General features: G+C 35.1%; 3 protein-coding genes across 3 annotated transcripts; 1 reads left to right on the top strand and 2 right to left on the bottom strand.

Moving 5' to 3' along the window:
* The first annotated feature begins 1273 nt into the window (after nt 1–1273).
* Nucleotides 1274–5531, top strand: LOC141661975 (respiratory burst oxidase homolog protein C-like). Its single transcript, XM_074469014.1, has 12 exons — nt 1274–1685; nt 1990–2153; nt 2256–2304; nt 2463–2576; nt 2677–3081; nt 3174–3617; nt 3698–3793; nt 3899–4014; nt 4158–4260; nt 4398–4474; nt 4566–5131; nt 5229–5531. The coding sequence occupies exons 1-12, from the start codon at nt 1365–1367 to the stop codon at nt 5333–5335; spliced, it is 2562 nt and encodes an 853-aa protein (XP_074325115.1). The 5' UTR covers nt 1274–1364; the 3' UTR covers nt 5336–5531.
* An 889-nt stretch (nt 5532–6420) lies between these two features.
* On the bottom strand, nt 6421–7255 carry LOC141659660 (germin-like protein subfamily 3 member 4). The gene has a single exon (XM_074466588.1). It carries the CDS (start codon nt 7216–7218, stop codon nt 6547–6549), a length of 672 nt encoding a protein of 223 aa, XP_074322689.1. The 5' UTR covers nt 7219–7255; the 3' UTR covers nt 6421–6546.
* A 1522-nt stretch (nt 7256–8777) lies between these two features.
* LOC141661976 (17.5 kDa class I heat shock protein-like) lies at nt 8778–9528 on the bottom strand. The gene has a single exon (XM_074469015.1). The coding sequence runs from the start codon at nt 9419–9421 to the stop codon at nt 8939–8941; it is 483 nt and encodes a 160-aa protein (XP_074325116.1). The 5' UTR covers nt 9422–9528; the 3' UTR covers nt 8778–8938.
* Between the last annotated feature and the right edge of the window lie 9898 nt (nt 9529–19426).

Raw genomic sequence — 19426 nt, forward strand, 5'->3', positions numbered from 1 at the left:
TTAAAGTTTATTTTTTCTGCTGGTTTTGGTCTAATACACACTCTCGGTCTCGCATTGACGATATTGGCTCCTTGATAATATTGACGATACACACTCTCGGTCTCGCATTCATGATATTGGCTCCTTGATAATATTGTTTTTCTTCTTCTTCTTTCGCTCTCATCTTCTTTTCTTTTTCTCGTGTTGATGATGTTGGTAACCCTAAGCACATTTGTATACTTCTCTGCTTTTTTGTTTTATTCTATTTGGTGGTCTAGGCACATTGACCCTTCGCGGGATTGCTGTAAGTTATTTGGTGCTCTAGACACATTGGTTTAGTATATTTGGTGCTCTAGGCACATTGGCCCTGCGAGAGATTGTTTAGTTTATTTGGTGCTCTAGGCATATTAGCCCCTCACGGGATTGGTTTAGTTTATTTGGTGCTCTAAGCACATTATTTTAGTTTATCTGGTGCTCTACGCACACTGTCCCTTCGCGAAATTTGATTCGATTTGGATACAATTTGAATTGGGATACAGTTTGGTTGATGATTAGATACAGTTTGTTGACTTGGATTCAGTTATTTGGAGTTTGTATTGGGTTGATTATGGAGTTTAGTTTTGAATTAGGATTCAGTTTCGCATATAATATTGGTATTATTTTCGATGGTTGCAGATTTCTTACTTTGATGATTTGATTGTTTTTGTTTTCTCTTGGGTTACTGTGTCTTTGGACGATTTCTCTTTTGTTGTTGCGTTCTCCTTTGTTGTTGCGTCTTTGGATTCGTTTGGAAGTTTTTGGTTTCTGGTGTTGCAGCTTTGGATTTATTTGGTTACGTGGCTCCGTCTCTTGGTTGGCAAACTCCCGATTTAACATCGTGAGTTTGAGGGAGGATGTTAACATATATAATTATATATGATATTATATTATTGGATAGTTTCATTATTATACTAATTTTCTTTTTAGGATATTTTCCTTTATTATGTATGGTTGTTGGCTATATAAGTCCCTTTTCTATTATAATCAAGAACAAGACTTGTTATAATAAAACCTTACTTTTCTCTCTCCTCTTCGTACTTTTTCGTACTTTTTCAGGTAATTATTTTGAAGGTAGTTGGTAATTATTTAGTCGATTATTCGTTGTCAATCTTATACTCCCTCCGTTTCATTGAAAACTATACATTTGATTTGGGCACGTATAAAACTTTTAGTATTTTTGGTAAGTTTTGAAATGTATAAATATAAATGAGACAACCAAAAAGAAAAGTGTATAGAAATGAACGGAAAAGAGACAGTTTGAGTACATCTCAGCTAGTTTGTAATTTGAGTTCACAGAAGAAACAGAAAGATAAAAAGACAAGTTCTACTAGTTTCGTACTTTAGAAATGCAAAATATAGATGGTGCGCGCATATACAGAGCTCCTGAAGGCAGCAAGTTGAGGGTTACTTTTGGTCCATCAGGTGCCACAATTACTCCCGTGAAGATTAGGCGATCTAAGGAGCTGAAGCCGTTGACTTCTTTAAGTGAAAGGCCGTTGAAACAACATGATCGGTCTAAATCAAGGGCAGTTCATGCTTTAACGGGTCTTAAGTTTATAAACAAGACTTATGGTGGCTCCGGTTGGACAAATGTGGAGGCGAAGTTCGATGAACTCACTGCCCCCACCGATGGTTGGCTTCCTCGTGCACTCTTCTGGGAATGCATAGGTAAATTCATTTATTAAAATTATAAGTGATGGTATTTTATGCTTTTTAGTGCATATGAGATTTGCTTCTGAAATTGAAAAATAGTAACTATTTTATGCTTTCAAGTATTAAAATTTGAGCATGGTTGGATAGCTCAATTGGTTAACAGTTTATCCTCTGTCGTCCCAAGGTACTGGGTTTGATCCTCGCTTACCCTGAGAATTTATGAGAACAGATACTCATTTGTAAGGACATATTTGTCAAAAAAAATATTACTAAAATTTAGTGTATATGCTTTGTTTATGATGGAAATTACAAATTACGGGGATGAACGAGGAGTCTGAAGAGTTTGCTGGAGCGCTTTTTGATGCGCTCACCAAGAAGAGGAGCATAATGGGCAGCTCTATTATCAAAAAAGAGTTGAAGGAGTTCTGGGAACAGATTTCTGATCAGAGTTTCGATTCTAGGCTTCAAATTTTCTTCAACATGTAAGGAAAATGTTACGTTAATGCAAAAAAACAGATGTTGTATTTGTCTAATACAACATGAACTTGAAGAATGATTGAACTTACAAAATATAATCTTTCAAGGGTTGACAAAGATGCAAATGGTAGACTCTCCAAGGATGAAGTCAGAGAGGTATGTATGAGCATAAATCCTAAAGATGCTTCACATAAGTTGACTTTTGTGTATATATAAACCATCTCATATGTTTAAGTCAGAGAGGTATGTATGAGCATAAATCCTAAAGGTACTTAATGGTTTAATTAATTGATCCCTATAATCTATGTTTGTAGATTATTAGTGTAAGTGCTTCTGCTAACAAGCTGTCGAGTATCCAAAACAAAGCAGATGAGTACGCAGCAATTATCATGGAAGAGCTGGACCCTGACAACCTTGGATACATCATGGTAACTGATTTATGGAAAAAAATATACATTAGCAGCCTAAACATATTATCAAAATTTGATCAATATCCTTATATGCCTTACTTTTGACTCAATAATGTAGATTGAAAATATGAAGATGTTTCTGTTGCAAGATGCAGCAGATACTATAAGAGGTGCTGAACTGCCAAGCCAGAAGCTTAAGACTACAAATGACCAAATAATTTCGAGAACATATAAAGATATTAAGTACTTTGTACATGATAACTGGCAAAGAGTCTGGGTTTTGGCAGTATGGCTTGGGATTATGGCTGGTTTATTTGCTTACAAGTATGTGCAATACAAGAAAAGAGATGCCTATGAAGTTATGGGAGTTTGTGTTTGTTTAGCAAAGGGTGCAGCCGAGACACTTAAGTTCAACATGGCACTGATATTGTTACCAGTCTGTCGAAAAACTCTCACATGGCTCAGGAATAAAACCAGATTAGGAGTAGCTGTTCCATTTGACGACAACATCAAATTCCATCAAGTAAGATTAATTTGTCTGAAAGGACTTCTTCTAATATTCAATCTTTGAATCAAGTTGGTGCTGATTTGTTTAGAAATTTTATATTTCTGCAGATTATAACAGTGGGAATTGCAATTGGGGTTGGGATTCATGTAATGGCTCATTTAACTTGTGACTTTCCTCGTATCCTTTATGCGGATGAGGAGAAGTATAGACTAATAGAGCCTTTCTTCGGGAAAATTCAGCCTCCAAACTACTGGTGGTTTGTGAAGGGAGTAGAGGGAGTAACTGGAATTGTTATGGTACTGTTGATGGCAACAGCATTTACGCTAGCTAGCCCCTGGCTGAGGCTCCACAAAGTAAGAAAAGGCAAAGACCAAAGAGCAATTTCACCTAAAGATCAGAAAGAGGAGAAAAAAAGACTTGAGAAGATATTAGACAAGCTTACTGGATTCAATGCCTTCTGGTACTCACATCATCTCTTCGTCATTGTCTATGCATTGCTCATTGTTCACAGTATCAAACTTTACCTGACACATGAATGGTACAAGAAAACGGTAAGTAGACATCAAGTTGAACACCATAGATTTTCCTGGTCAATCACCTGAAAAGCTGTTTAACTTTTTGCAAATGCCAGACCTGGATGTATATTGCAGTTCCAATCATACTTTACGCATGTGAGAGGCTCTTGAGAGCCTACAGATCAAGGACCAAAGAAGTTAATATAAAAAAGGTGAGCCTAGTACAGGTTATGTTCTCGTGTGTAATCCTTATTCTGCTTGCATTTATGTGATAATGAAAGTTAATTACACGGGCTGGTACGTTGTATTATGTCAAGGTGGTGGTTTATCCTGGAAATCTTTTAGCTCTTCATGTGTTTAAGCCTCCGGAATTCAAATACAAGAGTGGGCAATACATGTTTGTCAAATGTGCTGCTGTTTCACCCTTTGAATGGTAGGTATTCAGATCCTTCAGTTTTACCAGTAAAAGCGCTGTAATTTATCACTTGTTTGATCATCTAACTATAAATTTAGAGTGTGCATTCCTCTGTTATCCTAACCTTTTACTCCTGAGTAATGAATTTCATGTGTCCTCAGGCATCCTTTTTCCATCACTTCTGCCCCTGATGATGATTATTTAAGTGTTCATATTCGGAGTCTTGGTGATTGGACAGCAGAAATCAGGGACGTCTTCTCAAAGGTTTGGTCCATTAAGTACCAAGGACACCGACAAATAACATATATCCAAAAACAATCTTAACCCGCAGATGTTTGTGATGTATTGTATAACCTCACACTGTTTAACCAACTCATCCGATCAATATTTGGGATTATTAGGTCTGTCAGTCATCATCCACCGGGAAAAGTGAAGTTCTGAGATCCGAATTTATCCAAGGAGACAGCATCAACTCCAAGTAAGTTTTTACACTACATATTGTTCTATGCTTATTGAAAGTTGAACATTTGTTCATTCTTTTTAGCATTACAGTGATACCTGTCTTGCAGGGTCAAAGTGTCGATTGATGGCCCGTGTGGAGCACCTGCACAAGACTACAAAAACTATGAAGTAGTGTTACTCATAGGGCTAGGCATAGGAGCAACACCAATGATCAGCATTGTGAAGGACATTATGAACAATATCAAGGCAAAAGAGGAAGAAGAGAATGTCGTAAAAAATGGGACCAGAGCAGCTAGTAGCAATGGCATTTATAATTCTAGTCCATCAACGAAAAAATCACCAGGGAAATCTAGTGCAAGTGAATTTAAAACAAGAAAAGCATATTTCTATTGGATTACGCCTTCCCAAGGCTCGTTTGATTGGTTTAACGGGGTGATCAATGAGATTACCGATGTAGACAAGAACCGTGTCATAGAAATCCATAATTACTGTACCAGTGTTTATGAAGAAGGCAATGTTCAGTCCGCTGTTATCTCCATGCTTCAGTCCATTTACTACGCTAAGAATGGCATCGATGTTGTCACGGGCACTCATGTCAAGTCTCACTTCGCGAAACCTGATTGGCAAAAGGTCTACCAGGGTATTGCTGACAAACACACAAATAGCCGAGTTGGTCAGTTCTCAAAAAAATTTGAAAGTAATTTTGCTGAACTCATGTCTGTATTATACAGCCATTACTGATATATTTGTTCATTATTGTCAATGATCAGGAGTTTTTTATTGCGGGCCTCCTCCAGCAGCGGTGAAGTTGAAGCTAGCTGCTGATTTTTCGCAAACTCCCCTGACAAAGTTTGAATTTCACAAAGAGAATTTTTAATCACGAAGAATCGAGTTTGAAGGTGTACTCAGATGAGATCAGCACTCAGCTCTTACTTTCGTTCTAAAGCGTGTACAAGCCAAGATATTCTATAAAAATACTCATTGTTAAATAAGAATCGTATTTATCTGTTCTTTAGTATGTCAAGTTGTAACCGTGGGCTTTCATTGAAATGTACTGCAGTTTTTGAATTGCACTTGAAGCATGTCATTTTTCTGCAGGAGTTTAGAATCGAGAGTTATGTTATGCATATTGTGAACTTCCCTCTGTTACTTTTAGCGTTTCCTGCCACAAGACAGACTTTCATTGCACTTTCGGTAAATGAAGATGAAAACCAAATTGTCGTTTATGCAAGCATAAACGACGATTTATGCTTCTGCATAAACGACTATTTATGCTTCTGCATAAATCCTTTATGCTTCTGCATTAGATGATTTTCATTTCCTGTGCTTTTTAAATTCTATTTACTTTCACTAATAAAAAAATATTGAGGCCACGGGAACGTTTTGTTAGAATAATAATCTAAGATCCTTGAAAGGGTCTTTTTCTACAATCTTGAGGTTTTAGAGTGATTAATTCATTTACATGGTACCAGAGCTCGGTTTAAGGAGGGTCTCAGATTCGAGTCCTTCGACCTTTCTCTACAACCTTGAGATTTTAGAGTGATTGGTTCTTTTACACGTTTCCCTTCCTACATGTCAAAATCTGGTACGGGAGGCCTAGGGTTCTGGTTCCTTTACACGTTTCCCTTCCTACATGTCAAAATCTGGTATGGGAGGCCTAGCGTTCTGTAAGAATTACCACATTTTCAGATGCATTTGGTTCTCCAAAACACAACAAACCTATGAAGCATGATTTTGAATTTTGAAACACTGTTTAGTATGTTATTTTGCCACAATGTCATATACTAGTCTTAAATCTTAATGTAGAAATGAAACACATTTGCAAAGTAGTATTCGATTATATAACGCCCTGATCTGCTCCAATATCAATCTGTACCATTACAAGTAGAACACGAAATGCTCCACAGTCCACATAGTTATACTCACAAACAGCCTTTAAGTGTCACAACTTACATAACTTCATTCCACAAAAAGCAAATAGTGATGCTCAATTCACTAATAATATATTACAAATTCAATCAAAGCAATGTAGTTTTCCATGTCAACAGGAGAAGTTTTTAAAAAAATCAGCTTCAAAAGTCAGAACTGCTAAACTTGAGACAGATTCACATCTTCAGTAGTATCCAAGTCCAGTATAGACCTGGAAATTACACTCCTTTTTATTCTTTCCATGGCCTCTGAGTCGCCAGGTGCGAACATTGCATCAGCAATGCTCACAACTCCAGGGCTCTGACTATTTAGAACAGCAATAATTGTAGCAGGCGCAAAACCACCATTCAAATAATAATGAAGTAAGCCTCTCGGGATCACAAACACGTCACCTTCTCGAAGAATTCCCTGGAACAGCTGATTGTTTGTATCAACAAATCCAGCAACAACAATACCTTCACTAACATAGAATATCTCCGATGCCCTTGGATGGGAATGCGGCATAACAAGGCCATCGATATCCAAGTCAATTCTCGCCACAGATAAGCCTAAGGTGTTTAGGCCAGGAAATTCCAAGGCAGTGACAGTTTTAGTCGATGACTGGAGAAAATTATCAGTGTCACCTCTGTGATTCAGCAATGAGCTTTTGAAATCCGACGCTGTGATGTTTGTCGGGTTTTTGCAGGGAAAGCCATTTATGAAGATGGTTTGTCTCGAGGAAGTACCTGTTGGACATATGTCTTGGAGATTATCGCTATCACCTGCAAAGCACAGTTTTGCACAGAAACATACCACAAAGGCGATAAGGAAGAACATCGACAATTTCAACATTTTATTAATTTTGGTGTTGTTAAGGCCACCAAGTTCAGTTTCCAGTTTTGTTTTCCATGTTGGTTGCATATAAATACCATTTTCGAGTAATGTATGCTACAAGTTAGGATCTTTAGAGGGTGATGTAATTAAAGCTGTATGCTTCATACTTGGAGTTCACTTCACTACTTAGTTTCTCAGTGGATTATGTTGTTAGATATATTACTTTGTAATGTAAAGATGACTTGCTGGTGTCAAATAGATTGGATGTCTCAACAATGCACACCACAATTGTCTCTCTATTGCTTTTAAGTAACTTATGTTTTTGTTATTTCTTAGAGCAACTGCATTCTTAAAAGTGTTGAAAAACTAATATTATCTAATACATACAGTAAAATTACAAATATAATGCAAATGATCTAGTTTCGAGAGTATGATAGATCAGTCAAATTGATGGTTATGTCCTCTGCTTTTCTTGCAGCATCAGGCAAGTTATGGTGAGGATGTAGCCGGCCGGTCAATGCCATTTGTTAAAGTTCCTCAAGTAGAAAGAAAAAATCTAAAGAAACAAGATTAACTGTGAACAGCAATTCGTAATCCACCCCTATTTAGACAGATTTTTACTTTTGTCATTTTCATGACCAAAAGAAAGGTTTTTGTTCCGTTTGTACTCAGAGTCAAAGCTTGAAATGTAATGTAAAATATTGATTCTTAAATAGTGAGTATCCTAGTACTTAGTGATGAAGCCTATAAGTGCATCCAAAGAAACTCTCTCTGTGTGTGAGTGAGAGAGAGAGAGAGGGAGTGAGAGAGAGAGAGAGGGAGGGAGAGGGAGAGGGAGAGGGAGGGAGGGAGAGGGAGAGGGAGGGAGGGAGCGAGAGAGAGAGAGAGAGAGAGAGAGAGAGAGAGAGAGAGAGCGGGAGGGAGGGAGATTGCGAGAGAGGGGGGGAGGGGGGGTCTCGTGAAGTCATAATGCCCTCAGAGCGAACCCAATCACCAAGCAACAAGATCCTCCCTTTGCAGAGAGAGAGAGAGAATGTATTGTCCTGGTCTACTGAATGAGCAGAAAAAGGATTCCAGATAACTAAAATGTCTGACAACAGATTATGAAATTCCTTTTATTGCAGAGGCTAGAACACTCGGGTTATCCAACTAATTTGCACACAATATGAATCTCCCTCACTTCCTTCACGGGCTTGAATCTTGTCGAAAACAAAGGTGCAACTGTTGGCTCTCGATTCTAGTCTCATCCTAAAATTTGGCTGCAACTTCATTCCAAGTTCAAACACACACATACAAAGGCTTGCTCCCGAGTTTTTTAATGGGAAGGAAGGGAGTGTTTAGGAGTTTTGTAGCGAAGGATTGTTAAATTTACATTTATTAACACTTGCTTTCGCCCCTTTTAAAAACTCGGGAGCACAATTACGAAGCGAACCGAAACTAATTTACTTACCTTTCACTTCCTTTCCTTCCCTTTTAAAACTCGAAAGCAAGAGGAAAAAGAAAAACAATGGTATTGTGATTGACATATAGCAAGCAATAGAAAGGAACCAGTACAACATTTATCAGAAACACAATGATTTAGGGAAAACGATAATCTTCAATTGATTCTTAGTAGCAGTACAATTTATTCACAATAACAACACTCCGACACAATCAAGACCTAACACAGGAGACAGAACAGACCGATACTAACACGGACAACACAGACCGACACATACTCAACAAGCATAATACAAAATCAACCCGAAATCTGAATAAACTTAACATCAGGCTTCTTAACACTCTCCTTAGGCACCGTAACAGTCAAAACCCCATTCTCCATCCCGGCCTTAACCTGATCAACATTCGCGTTCTCAGGAAGCCTGAACCTCCTCAAAAACTTGCCGCTGCTCCTCTCGACGCGGTGCCAAGTATCCCCTTTCTCCTCCTGCTCACGATTCCTCTCTCCGCTTATCTGAAGCACCCGATCATCTTCCACTTCCACCTTCACCTCCTCCTTTTTGAGCCCCGGAACGTCCGCCTTAAACACGTGAGCCTCGGGCGTCTCCTTCCAGTCTATTGTCGCGTTCGCAAATGAAGCCTCTCCCGAACGGAAGAACTGATTAGATAATTGTGCAGAGGTGTTGAAAGGAAAGCCCTGAAATGGATCCCAGGCGTCGAGAGAGAATGGATCGATTGCGTTGGATGATCGGCGACCGAAGATGCTAGGAATCATCGACATTTTGTTGATTAAATTGAGTTAATTTGAAATCGAAGAAAATTTAAATTTAATTGATTTGTTTGTTACACGAATTTGCTGTTTTGGAATTTTTTATTGACGAGCAGAGTGATGGTGGAGGATGTGTTTTATAGTGGGTGGGGAAGGTGAGAGCGAAGATAATGGAGATAACATGACGACTCTGGAATGTTCCGGATATTTTCCACACTGTCTAGAATGTTCTCCATTTCACCCGTCCGGTTTGGGTTGGGGTTGCCTCCATTTTTCATTTATTTTTTAAAATAATACTCCCTCCGTCCCGCTCGATGTTTATGTATATAATTTCATAATATTTTTTTTTAAAAAAAATTGAATAAAAATTTAAACATGAAATTTTTTTTCAGATTTTTTTTATTTTTCAAAATATTATGAAAGTATACTTTAAATATTATAAAATCTAAACAATTGATAAAAATAAGTTAATAATATGTTTGTATGATAAATATGATTGATATATGTTAAATACATATGTAATGCTAAAATAATTCTCATTATTCTCCGATTAATTTCTATTTAGTTAATTAATTACTCAATACCTTGATTATTATATTTCAATTTTCAATTTTTATAGTTGTTATCGACATATAATATTATCATCTATCTATTATTATATATATAATAGAGCAAATAGGGGTTTAGGTGAGACAATTTATTCCAAATTACTAATTTACCCCTCAATAATAAATACAAATAATTGTCAAATTTAATACCATATATTAATTACATTATGTCATTATTACTCCTTATTAATAAATATAAATAATTGGCATATTTAATAACATATATTAATTACACTTAACTCATTAGTATTAATAATTTTATATATGTTACCATTTATAATTGAATATTAACAACCTATAATTAGATATCTAAAATTTAATAATATTTGCATATATATATATACTAAATTCTTATTTTTTTTTTAAACTTTATATAAAATAAATTTATTTTCAGTAAATAAATTTAATATGTTAGCTAATCTGAAAATGACAATGTTAGTGTATCAAGTATTAAACCCAAAAAATATAATAAATATTCTCTTTGTATATGAATAAAATAGTGGGTTATGATGGGGTTTATAATAAAGTTGAGATTCTTATTATATGGCCAAATCGAATATAAACTAAGACTGGTTTGAAGATTTTAAATATATATAATAAATATTAAAATATCAAGTTCATTACGGTTACATTAATATTTTACAATGGTAAGGTGAATCATTTTTTTTACATTAACCAATTTAAAGTTTTTTCAGAGATATAAGTAAAAGAGTTATAAGATTACCGCAGTGTTATAGAAATCGACAATTTCGCCGATAAATTGTTAGAAGGCAACCAAATAATATTATAGAGCAAAATCGGAGCATACAACATTTTTGCCATTTTCGATCAAAATCAGCAATTTCCCGGTCAAAATTTGACGAATCAAACACACGATTAGAGACTACGAAGAGAAGAAAAGGAAAAAGAAATATACTCAACATCGAGTTGGTGAAGAATGACGATATTAAATGAAGAAATCAGACGGCTGCCGAATAGAAACCGGAAAGACAAGGGAAGGGAAGAAGAAGAGAGATGCGTAAAGATGATTAAGACTCTTATTATTTTAATAAATAATGGACACAAAATAATGTTATAACTTAATATGGATGTACAAATGCAATTTTACACATCTCAAATATAATTATTTTACTTATATATTTTAAAAAGAATATAAAAATATGTTCGACATTATTTCGATTTAGCATTTCGATAAATTCTCGATTTTTGACGGTAGTTCAACCGATGTAGTCCATTTTCCAATTTCCATAACCATTGATTACTGACCTATCTATTAATATATTTATCATAAAAAAAGATGTATATTGAAAAATGTATTTATATTATCAATTGTACAATAGTATATTTAATATGTCGGCTTTCATATCCAATCATTACATTTTCTAATATGGAAAGTAAGAATTATCTCATATTCATTGTATTTTGTATCACTAATTGTACCATGTAAACAAATATAGTAACTCTTTAATTAATTTCGCAATATTTCATTCATTGTAATTATTGTCATGAGATATGTGTGTTGTCATTTGTATAATATTTTGATCGTATATTTCGATTTCATTGCCGCATATTCAATTCATTTTGAGAAAAAACACGTTAAGTACGACATCGATCTCAATTCCATAAAGAGAAATATTTAGTTAATCGATCCATCATGAAACAACATGAATATATCGTCGATAATTACAATCAAAATAACATCAATTCACGCATTAGAGAACATGCTCGTGCATTGCACGGGCTATAGAGCTAGTTTATTATAATGTGTCGGAATGAAAAAAGTCATTTCATATCGACTATTTTAAATTTATCAACCAAAAAAAATACTTTGGGCTATTGGCCCAAAACAAACCACAAATTAGTCAAATAGAGTTTCGAATGGATATTTTTGAATAAGGTATATATCTTTATGTATCTGGATGTAAATTTGACGAACCATAAACCTGCTAGGCAACGATAATTTTACATTAATATAATATTGTCAGCATATGTTAACGTAAATCTCACAAATGATACTTGGCAAATCCATGCAATAATCGCGGATTCGACACCCGGCGAATATACCACCATTCTATATAATTATTATCCCATTGACCCGTTTGAGAAATCCACCTGACTCTCTTACTCTTCCTAGATCCTCTCATTTTTCCCTGACTCGGTCCCGAGATAGCTATATGTCTCTTCTTAAACTCATTTCATTTAAGAATGTTTTGAACCATTATAACATGTGTTTAATACCATTTATTGGGTTTACTAATAAGTTTTAACATGACATTGATATAATATTATTTATTTTGGACTCAATTCTCACGTGTTTGAGTTTCAACAAATCTATAAGGATGTAGTTAATTGACTATTGAGTTTCAACAAATACCAAAAATATTATAAGGATGTAGTTAATTGACTTTTTCTCGTATAAATTATTGATTCTTCCATAATTGTTATTAAACTTTAATTCAAAGAGATTATCATTAATTAGTAAATTTTAAATTAATTTATTCACTGAGTTAAAATATAATTTACGTAACCATTTTTCTTAAAAAATATATTTTATATATTTTTTGATCGTCATTTTCTTATCTTCAAAATATTAAATGTATATAATATTTTTATATATATGTCTATACAATTAAAATCTATTAATACCACTATTTCATTGAACAACTTGAAAATCATAGACGTTCTTCAAGTAATACATTGTATAGAATAATTCGCAATATATTATTTTATGAATTTGTTCCACAAAAATTACTAATTTATTTAAAATTATACGGGTTCTAAACTAGTACTCCCTATGTACCCAATTACTTTTCTCATTTCTTGAATGACACGTGTATTAAGGAATGCAATGATTAGCAGATTTTGTCCAAAAATTAAAAAAAAAACTGGGAAACTAAGTTTGGCGCCTAATCTACAATCACAATTGGCCAACCAGCTTTAATTATATCCACCGATAAGATTACAAGAGATAAATTTCAACAACCAGTCAAATCTCAGGATTATATGCACACAGATTATGACAAGTATACAAGTCAATTACAGCCAAATTTTAAGAACTATAAATTGAAAAAAAAAACTTTGCATCATTGCTTTGCCCCCATTTGTTCGGAAATGAATTATGCTTTCTCAATAGATTTGAATCAGCCGGCATATGGAGACACAGAAGAGCAAACAAATGAAGAAACAAATGGTCATCATCACAAAGAGGGCAAAGCTCAGCTGTGACTCAAGGATGCAAGTACTAATGTGGCTTTTGAACAACCAGACAGGGGGGAAACTTAAGCATGGTGCAATTCAAGAAGTGGCCAATTTGTTCAATGTAACAAGGAGAACAATCAACACAGTCTGGAGCACTGCAAGGAGGCAAAAGACAGTAAGTCAGCGATACAACATGTCAACAAAGTGTCATACTCAGGGAGAAAAAGAATACAAGTGTAACCTAATGCAATAACTGAGATAAACATGGGGGACAGAGCATGCATAAGAGACTTGGCAGTACAGCTTAAAGTGTCTTTAACTAAACAAACAGAATGATAAAGAAGGGAATCATTAAACTTCACATAAACCCTTTACATCCGGCCTTGAAAGAGGCAAACCTATTTCAAAGGGTTGAATGGGTTCTAAACTTGTTAATGAGAGACACACCAACAAAGAGGCAATATTATCATGTACAACTTTGTACACATTGATGAAAATTGATTTTATTTAAGCAAAAAATCACAGAGGTTTACCTGAAAAAAAGTGAAAAGGGCAAGTACAGGGATGCCAAGTCAAGCAAATTCATATCTAAAATTATGTTCACATTTATTGTAGAAAGACCAAGATTCAATGCAGAAAATGAGAGTACCTTTGATGGGAAGATAGGTATTTTCCCATTCACTTACCAAGAACCGGCTAAGAGGGCTTCCAAATACAGAGCAAAGGGGACAGTTGTCTCCAAGATTGTTGAATCAGTTGGAAAAAAGGAAACAATGAACATGTTAATCAATGATATAATAACCTGCAATCATGCAGAAATGGTCAATAATTGAAGGTCATAAAACTATACACATACAGCAAGACAATGCAAGGACACATAAATGTCAAGATGACCTAAAATGGTAACAAGTTCATCAATAAGGGAACTTTACATTCATTCGGGTGCAGCAACAACAACACTGGGAAATGTACGGATATCCTATCAATATGTCATAAATGAAGTGCTTAAAGTGAAAGGTTCGAATGATTATTTTGTGTCTCATGTTAATAAGTAAAAATTAGCAGCCGAGGGTAAGCTGCCAGTTCAAGTCTGTAGGGTGTCCACGAGGCATAAAATTACATACATGGAGCAAACATAACATCATCTTCAACGAGTTAAGTGCAACAATGGGGACATGTAAGCTTAGTTTTGCTTCTAATATGTTAATGCTAAAAGTAAGTTTAGTTTTAAGAAATCCATGTATTAAAAGTAAGCTTAGTTTTAAGCAGTTCATGTATATATAAATATTTGATCTCAGATTGTCCCCAAGCATCATCGACATCATCCACAACCACTAAGCAGACAGAAGCCTGCAGTCAGTCCTAACCGGTTGCTTATAACACAGCAGGGCAGTAATTGCGTCTCGGCAAAATGAACCATCATCACAGACCGGTTAAGTACACGTCCAAGCAATTACATACAAAAACAAGCGAATAATTACAAGAACAAGCGATTCATTAAATCAACAGGCGAATAACTACAGATGCAAGCGAATAATTACAGAAACGGACGAATAAATACAAGAACAAGCGATTCACTACACCAACCAGCGATTAATTACAGAATCAAGCGAATAATTACAAAAACAAGCGATTAACCACACAAACAAGTTGAAGGTAGAACAACTTTACCCTGATTGGGCGAGGGCATGCATCTTCTGAATCGGCCTCAACATCCAAATCCAAGTCATCGCTCGACGAATTCGAAGCAACAACGGTGGCCACTTCAACTGGATCTGAAGAAAGAGTGGATGAAGGAGAATCATATTCATCCAAGGGGGATTGAATAACACTTTCATGCAACGACGATCGAGGGTTTTCATCCACCGTCACATCCGATTTCGCCACCGATTCCTCAAAATTAGTTCGGCCACATCTCAATCGAACATATTCACGACTATAAATATGTTCCCCATCACAACAATCATCTTTATCACAATGATTGGGATCAGAGCACTCATAGATAACCGTATTAGCAGTTTCATCATCGGAATCGAAAAATCTATAATGTAAACTCATGTTTTGATAGAGTAACTAGGGTTTGGTGGCGGAGAGTAGAGAGAAAAGGAGGAACGAGAGAATATAGATTAGGATAAAGTGGGAGTCGGTGGGGTTAAATGAGTGTATTTGTTTTTTAAAATGAGAATATTGTTTTTTATGTAGGAATGTATGTTTTTTATGATAAAAAATAGTAAGGGGAAAAGTATTTTAAATTACATTAAAAGAAGAGTGGGAAATGTATCAAGGGACGAAGGAAATATAAAAAATATTCGATTATTTCAACATGGCATACAAATGTACAAATGTTTTAAATAGATATCGGATATCTTCAGAAGAATATGTAGATAATGAATTTTTACTAACCGAAAACGAAAAGTGTCTTTTTCTCATTATAGGGCCCGTCGAGACCCTAAGCCCGAGCCGGGACAAGCCCGGGCCGGGACTGGACCAGGCTTTGACCGGATCGGGCCGGGCCAGATTTTCGGGCCCAGGCTTTTTGTGCATCTCTGAACTCATCTCATTTAAGAATGTTTTGAACCATTATAACATGTGTCTAATACCAATTATTGGGTTTACTAATAAGTTTTAACCCGATATTGATATAATATTATTTATTTTGGACTCAATTCACTCGTGTTTGAGTTTAACGAATCCCAGGAATATTATAAAAATGTAGTTAATTGACTATTGAGTTTCAGCAAATCCCAAAAATATTATAAGAATGTATTTAATTGACTACTTCTCATATAACTTATTGATTTATCCATAATTGTTATTAAAATTTAATTCGAAAAAATTATCATTAATTGGTAAAATTTAAATTAATTTATTTACTGAGTTAAAATATAATTTACTTAACCATTTTTAAAAAGAATATATTTTATATATTTTTTAATCGTCATTTTCTTATCTTCAAAATATTAAAATTATATAATATTTTTATATGTACAGTATGTCTATATAGTTAAAATCTATTAACACCACTATTTCGTTGAACAGCTTGAAAATCATAGACGTTCTTCAAGTAAGACATTGTATAGAATCATTCAAAATATATTGTTTTACGAATTTGTTCCACAAAAATTACTAATTTATTTAAAATTATACGGGTTCTAAACTAGTACTCCCTCTGTACCCAATTACTTTTCTCATTTCTTGAATGACACATGTATTAAGGCATGCAATGATTAGCAGATTCTGTCCAGAAATTTTAAAAAAAACTGGGAAATTAAGTTTGGAGCCTAATTTACAATCACAAGTGGCCCGCCAGCTTTAATTATATCCATCGATAAGACTACAAGAGACAAATTTTAACAACCAATCAAATCTCAGGATTACATGCACACAGATTATGGCAAGTATACAAGTCAATTACAACCAAATTTTAAGTACTATTAATTGAAAAAAAAATCATCTACATCATTGCTTTGCCCCCATTTGTTCATAAATGAATTATGGTTTCCCTTTTGACTTGAATCATCCAGGAGATGGAGATACAGAAGAGCAGACACATGAAGAAACAAATGGTCATCATCACAAAAGAGGGCAAAACTCAGTTGTGATTCAAGGATGCAAGTACTCGTGGGCCTTTTGAACAACCAGAAAGGGGGAAAACTTAAGCATGGTGCAATTCAAGAAGTGGATAATATGTTCAATGTAACAAGGAGAACAATCAACATAATATATAGTACTGCAAGGAGGCAAAAGACAGTAAGTCAGCCATAAAACATGTCAACAAAGTGTCATAACTCAAGAAGTAAAAGAATACAAGTGAAACATGCAATAACTGAGATAAACATGGGGGACAGAGCATACATAAGAGACTTGGCAGTATAGCTTAAAGTGTCTTCAACTACAGCAAACAGAATAATAAAGAGTGGACTCATTAAACCTCATACAAACTCTTTACATCATGCTTTGAAAGAGGCAAACCCATTTCAAAGGGTTGAATGTGTTCTGGACTTGTTAACGGGAGACATATCAACAACAAATAAGCAATATTATCCTATGTACAACTTTGTACACATTGATGAAAAGTGATTTTATTTAAGCAAAAAATCACATAAGGTTTACCTGAAAAAAAATGAAAAGGGCAAGTACAGAGCTTCCAAGTCATGCAAATTCATACTCAAAGTTATATTCACAGTTGTTGTAGTAAAATCAAGATTCAATGCAGAAAATGAGAGTACCATTGATTGGAAGATATGTATCTTCCCATTCACTTACCAAGAACCAGCTGAGAGGGCTTCCAAATACATAGCAAAGGGAACAGTTGTCACCAAGATTGTTGAATCAGTTGGAAAAAAGGAAACAAGAAACATGTCAATCAATGATATAATACCAGCAATCATGCAGAAGTGGCTAATAATTGAAGGTCATAAAACTATATACATACAGCAAGACAATGCAAGGACACATACATGTCCAAATGACCTAGAGTGGCAACAAGTTCATCAACAAGGGGACTTTACATTCATTCTTGTGCAACAACCACCAAATAGTCCAGATTTAAATATTTTTGACTTGGATTTTTTTAGAAGCATTCAATCTTTAATGCACAAAAATTGTCAAAAGATGTCGATGATATGTTGGAGGCAATACATCATGCATATTGTGAACTAGATCCAACAACACTGGGAAATGTATGGCTATCCTATCAATATGTGATGAATGAAGTGCTAAAAGTGAATGGTTCGAATGATTACCTTGTGCCTCATGTTAATAAGAAAAAAAGTAGCAGTCGAGGGTAAGCTACCAGTTCAAGTCACTGCACCAATATGGGTTGTCCACGAGGCATGAAATTGCATACATGTAGCTAACAGAGCATCATCTTCAACAGGTTAAGTGCAACAGTGGGGACATGTAAGCTTAGTTTTGCTTTTAATGTATTAGTGCTAGAAGTAAGCTTAGTTTTAAGCAGTCCATGTATTGAAAGTAAGCTTGGTTTTAAGAAGTTAATGTATATATAACTATTTGATCTCAGATTGTCCCCAAGCATCATCGACATCATCCACAACCACTAAGCAGGCACAAGCCTCCAGTCAGTCATAACTGGTTGCTTATGGCACAACAGGGCAGTTATTGCATCTCAGCAAAATGAACTATCATCACAGATCAGTTAAGTACACATCCAAGCAATTACATACAAAAACAAGCGAATAATTACAAGAACAAGCGATTCATTAAACCAACAAGCGAATAACTACAGAATCAGACGAATAATTACATAAACAAGCGAATAAATACAAGAACAAGCAATTCACTACACCAACCATCGATTATTTACAAAAACAAGCGAATAACCACACAAACAAGTTGAAGGTAGAACATCTTTACTCTGATTAGGAGCCAGAGCATGCATCTTCTGAATCAGCCTCAACATCCAAATCCAAGTCATCGCTCGACGAATCCGGAGCAACAACGGTGGCCATTTCAACTGGATCTGAAGAAAGACGGGATTGAGGAGAATCATATTCACCCAATGGGGCTTGAATAACACTTTCATGCAACGACGATCGAGGGTTTTCATCCACCGTCACATCCGATTTCACCACTGATTCCTCAAAATTAGTTCGACCACATCTTAATCGAACATATTTACGGGTCACGACTATAACTGTGTTCCCCATCACAACAGTCACTTTTGTCACAATGTTTGGGATCAGAGCACTCGTAGATAACCGTATTAGCAGATTCATCATCGAAATCGGAAAATCCATAATATATACTCATGTTTTGATAGAGTAAATAGGGTTTGATGGCAGAGAGCAGAGAGAAAAAAAAGAACGAGAGAAAATAGATTAGGGTAAAGTGGGAGTCGGTGGGGTTAGATGAGTGTGTTTATTTTTTAAAGTGAGAGTATTGATTGTTTTTTTTATGTAGAAGTGTTTGTTTTTTATGATAAAAATATAAAGGGGAAAAATATTTTGAATTACCTTAAAAGGAAAATGGAAAATATATTAAGAGACCGAGGAAGTATAAAAAATGAGAAATGATAGGTTTTCCAAAATTTTCCCCAAATGCTGATGTGACGTATAATAAATATCAACTTTTCTAAATATAATATGAGACTCCGCATGCATTAATATGCGCAACAAATTAAAATATGTCATGTGTTTGCCACATCATTTGGTGAAAATTTTGGGGAACCTAACACTGCTAGTAAAAAATA

The sequence above is a fragment of the Apium graveolens genome, chromosome 5, assembly GCF_009905375.1.
Source record: "Apium graveolens cultivar Ventura chromosome 5, ASM990537v1, whole genome shotgun sequence".
NCBI classification, from domain to species: domain Eukaryota; kingdom Viridiplantae; phylum Streptophyta; class Magnoliopsida; order Apiales; family Apiaceae; genus Apium; species Apium graveolens.

What these genes read in the sequence shown, in the direction of transcription:
- LOC141661975 (XM_074469014.1), top strand. Translation starts at nt 1,365, where the DNA reads ATGCAAAATATAGATGGTGCGCGCATATACAGAGCTCCTGAAGGCAGC. An exon ending in CCAAGGATGAAGTCAGAGAG is followed by an intron (nt 2,305 to 2,462) that starts GTATGTATGAGC and finishes CTATGTTTGTAG; the next exon opens with ATTATTAGTGTAAGTGCTTC. An exon ending in TCAGGGACGTCTTCTCAAAG is followed by an intron (nt 4,261 to 4,397) that starts GTTTGGTCCATT and finishes TGGGATTATTAG; the next exon opens with GTCTGTCAGTCATCATCCAC.
- LOC141659660 (XM_074466588.1), bottom strand. Translation starts at nt 7,218, where the DNA reads ATGTTGAAATTGTCGATGTTCTTCCTTATCGCCTTTGTGGTATGTTTC.
- LOC141661976 (XM_074469015.1), bottom strand. Translation starts at nt 9,421, where the DNA reads ATGTCGATGATTCCTAGCATCTTCGGTCGCCGATCATCCAACGCAATC.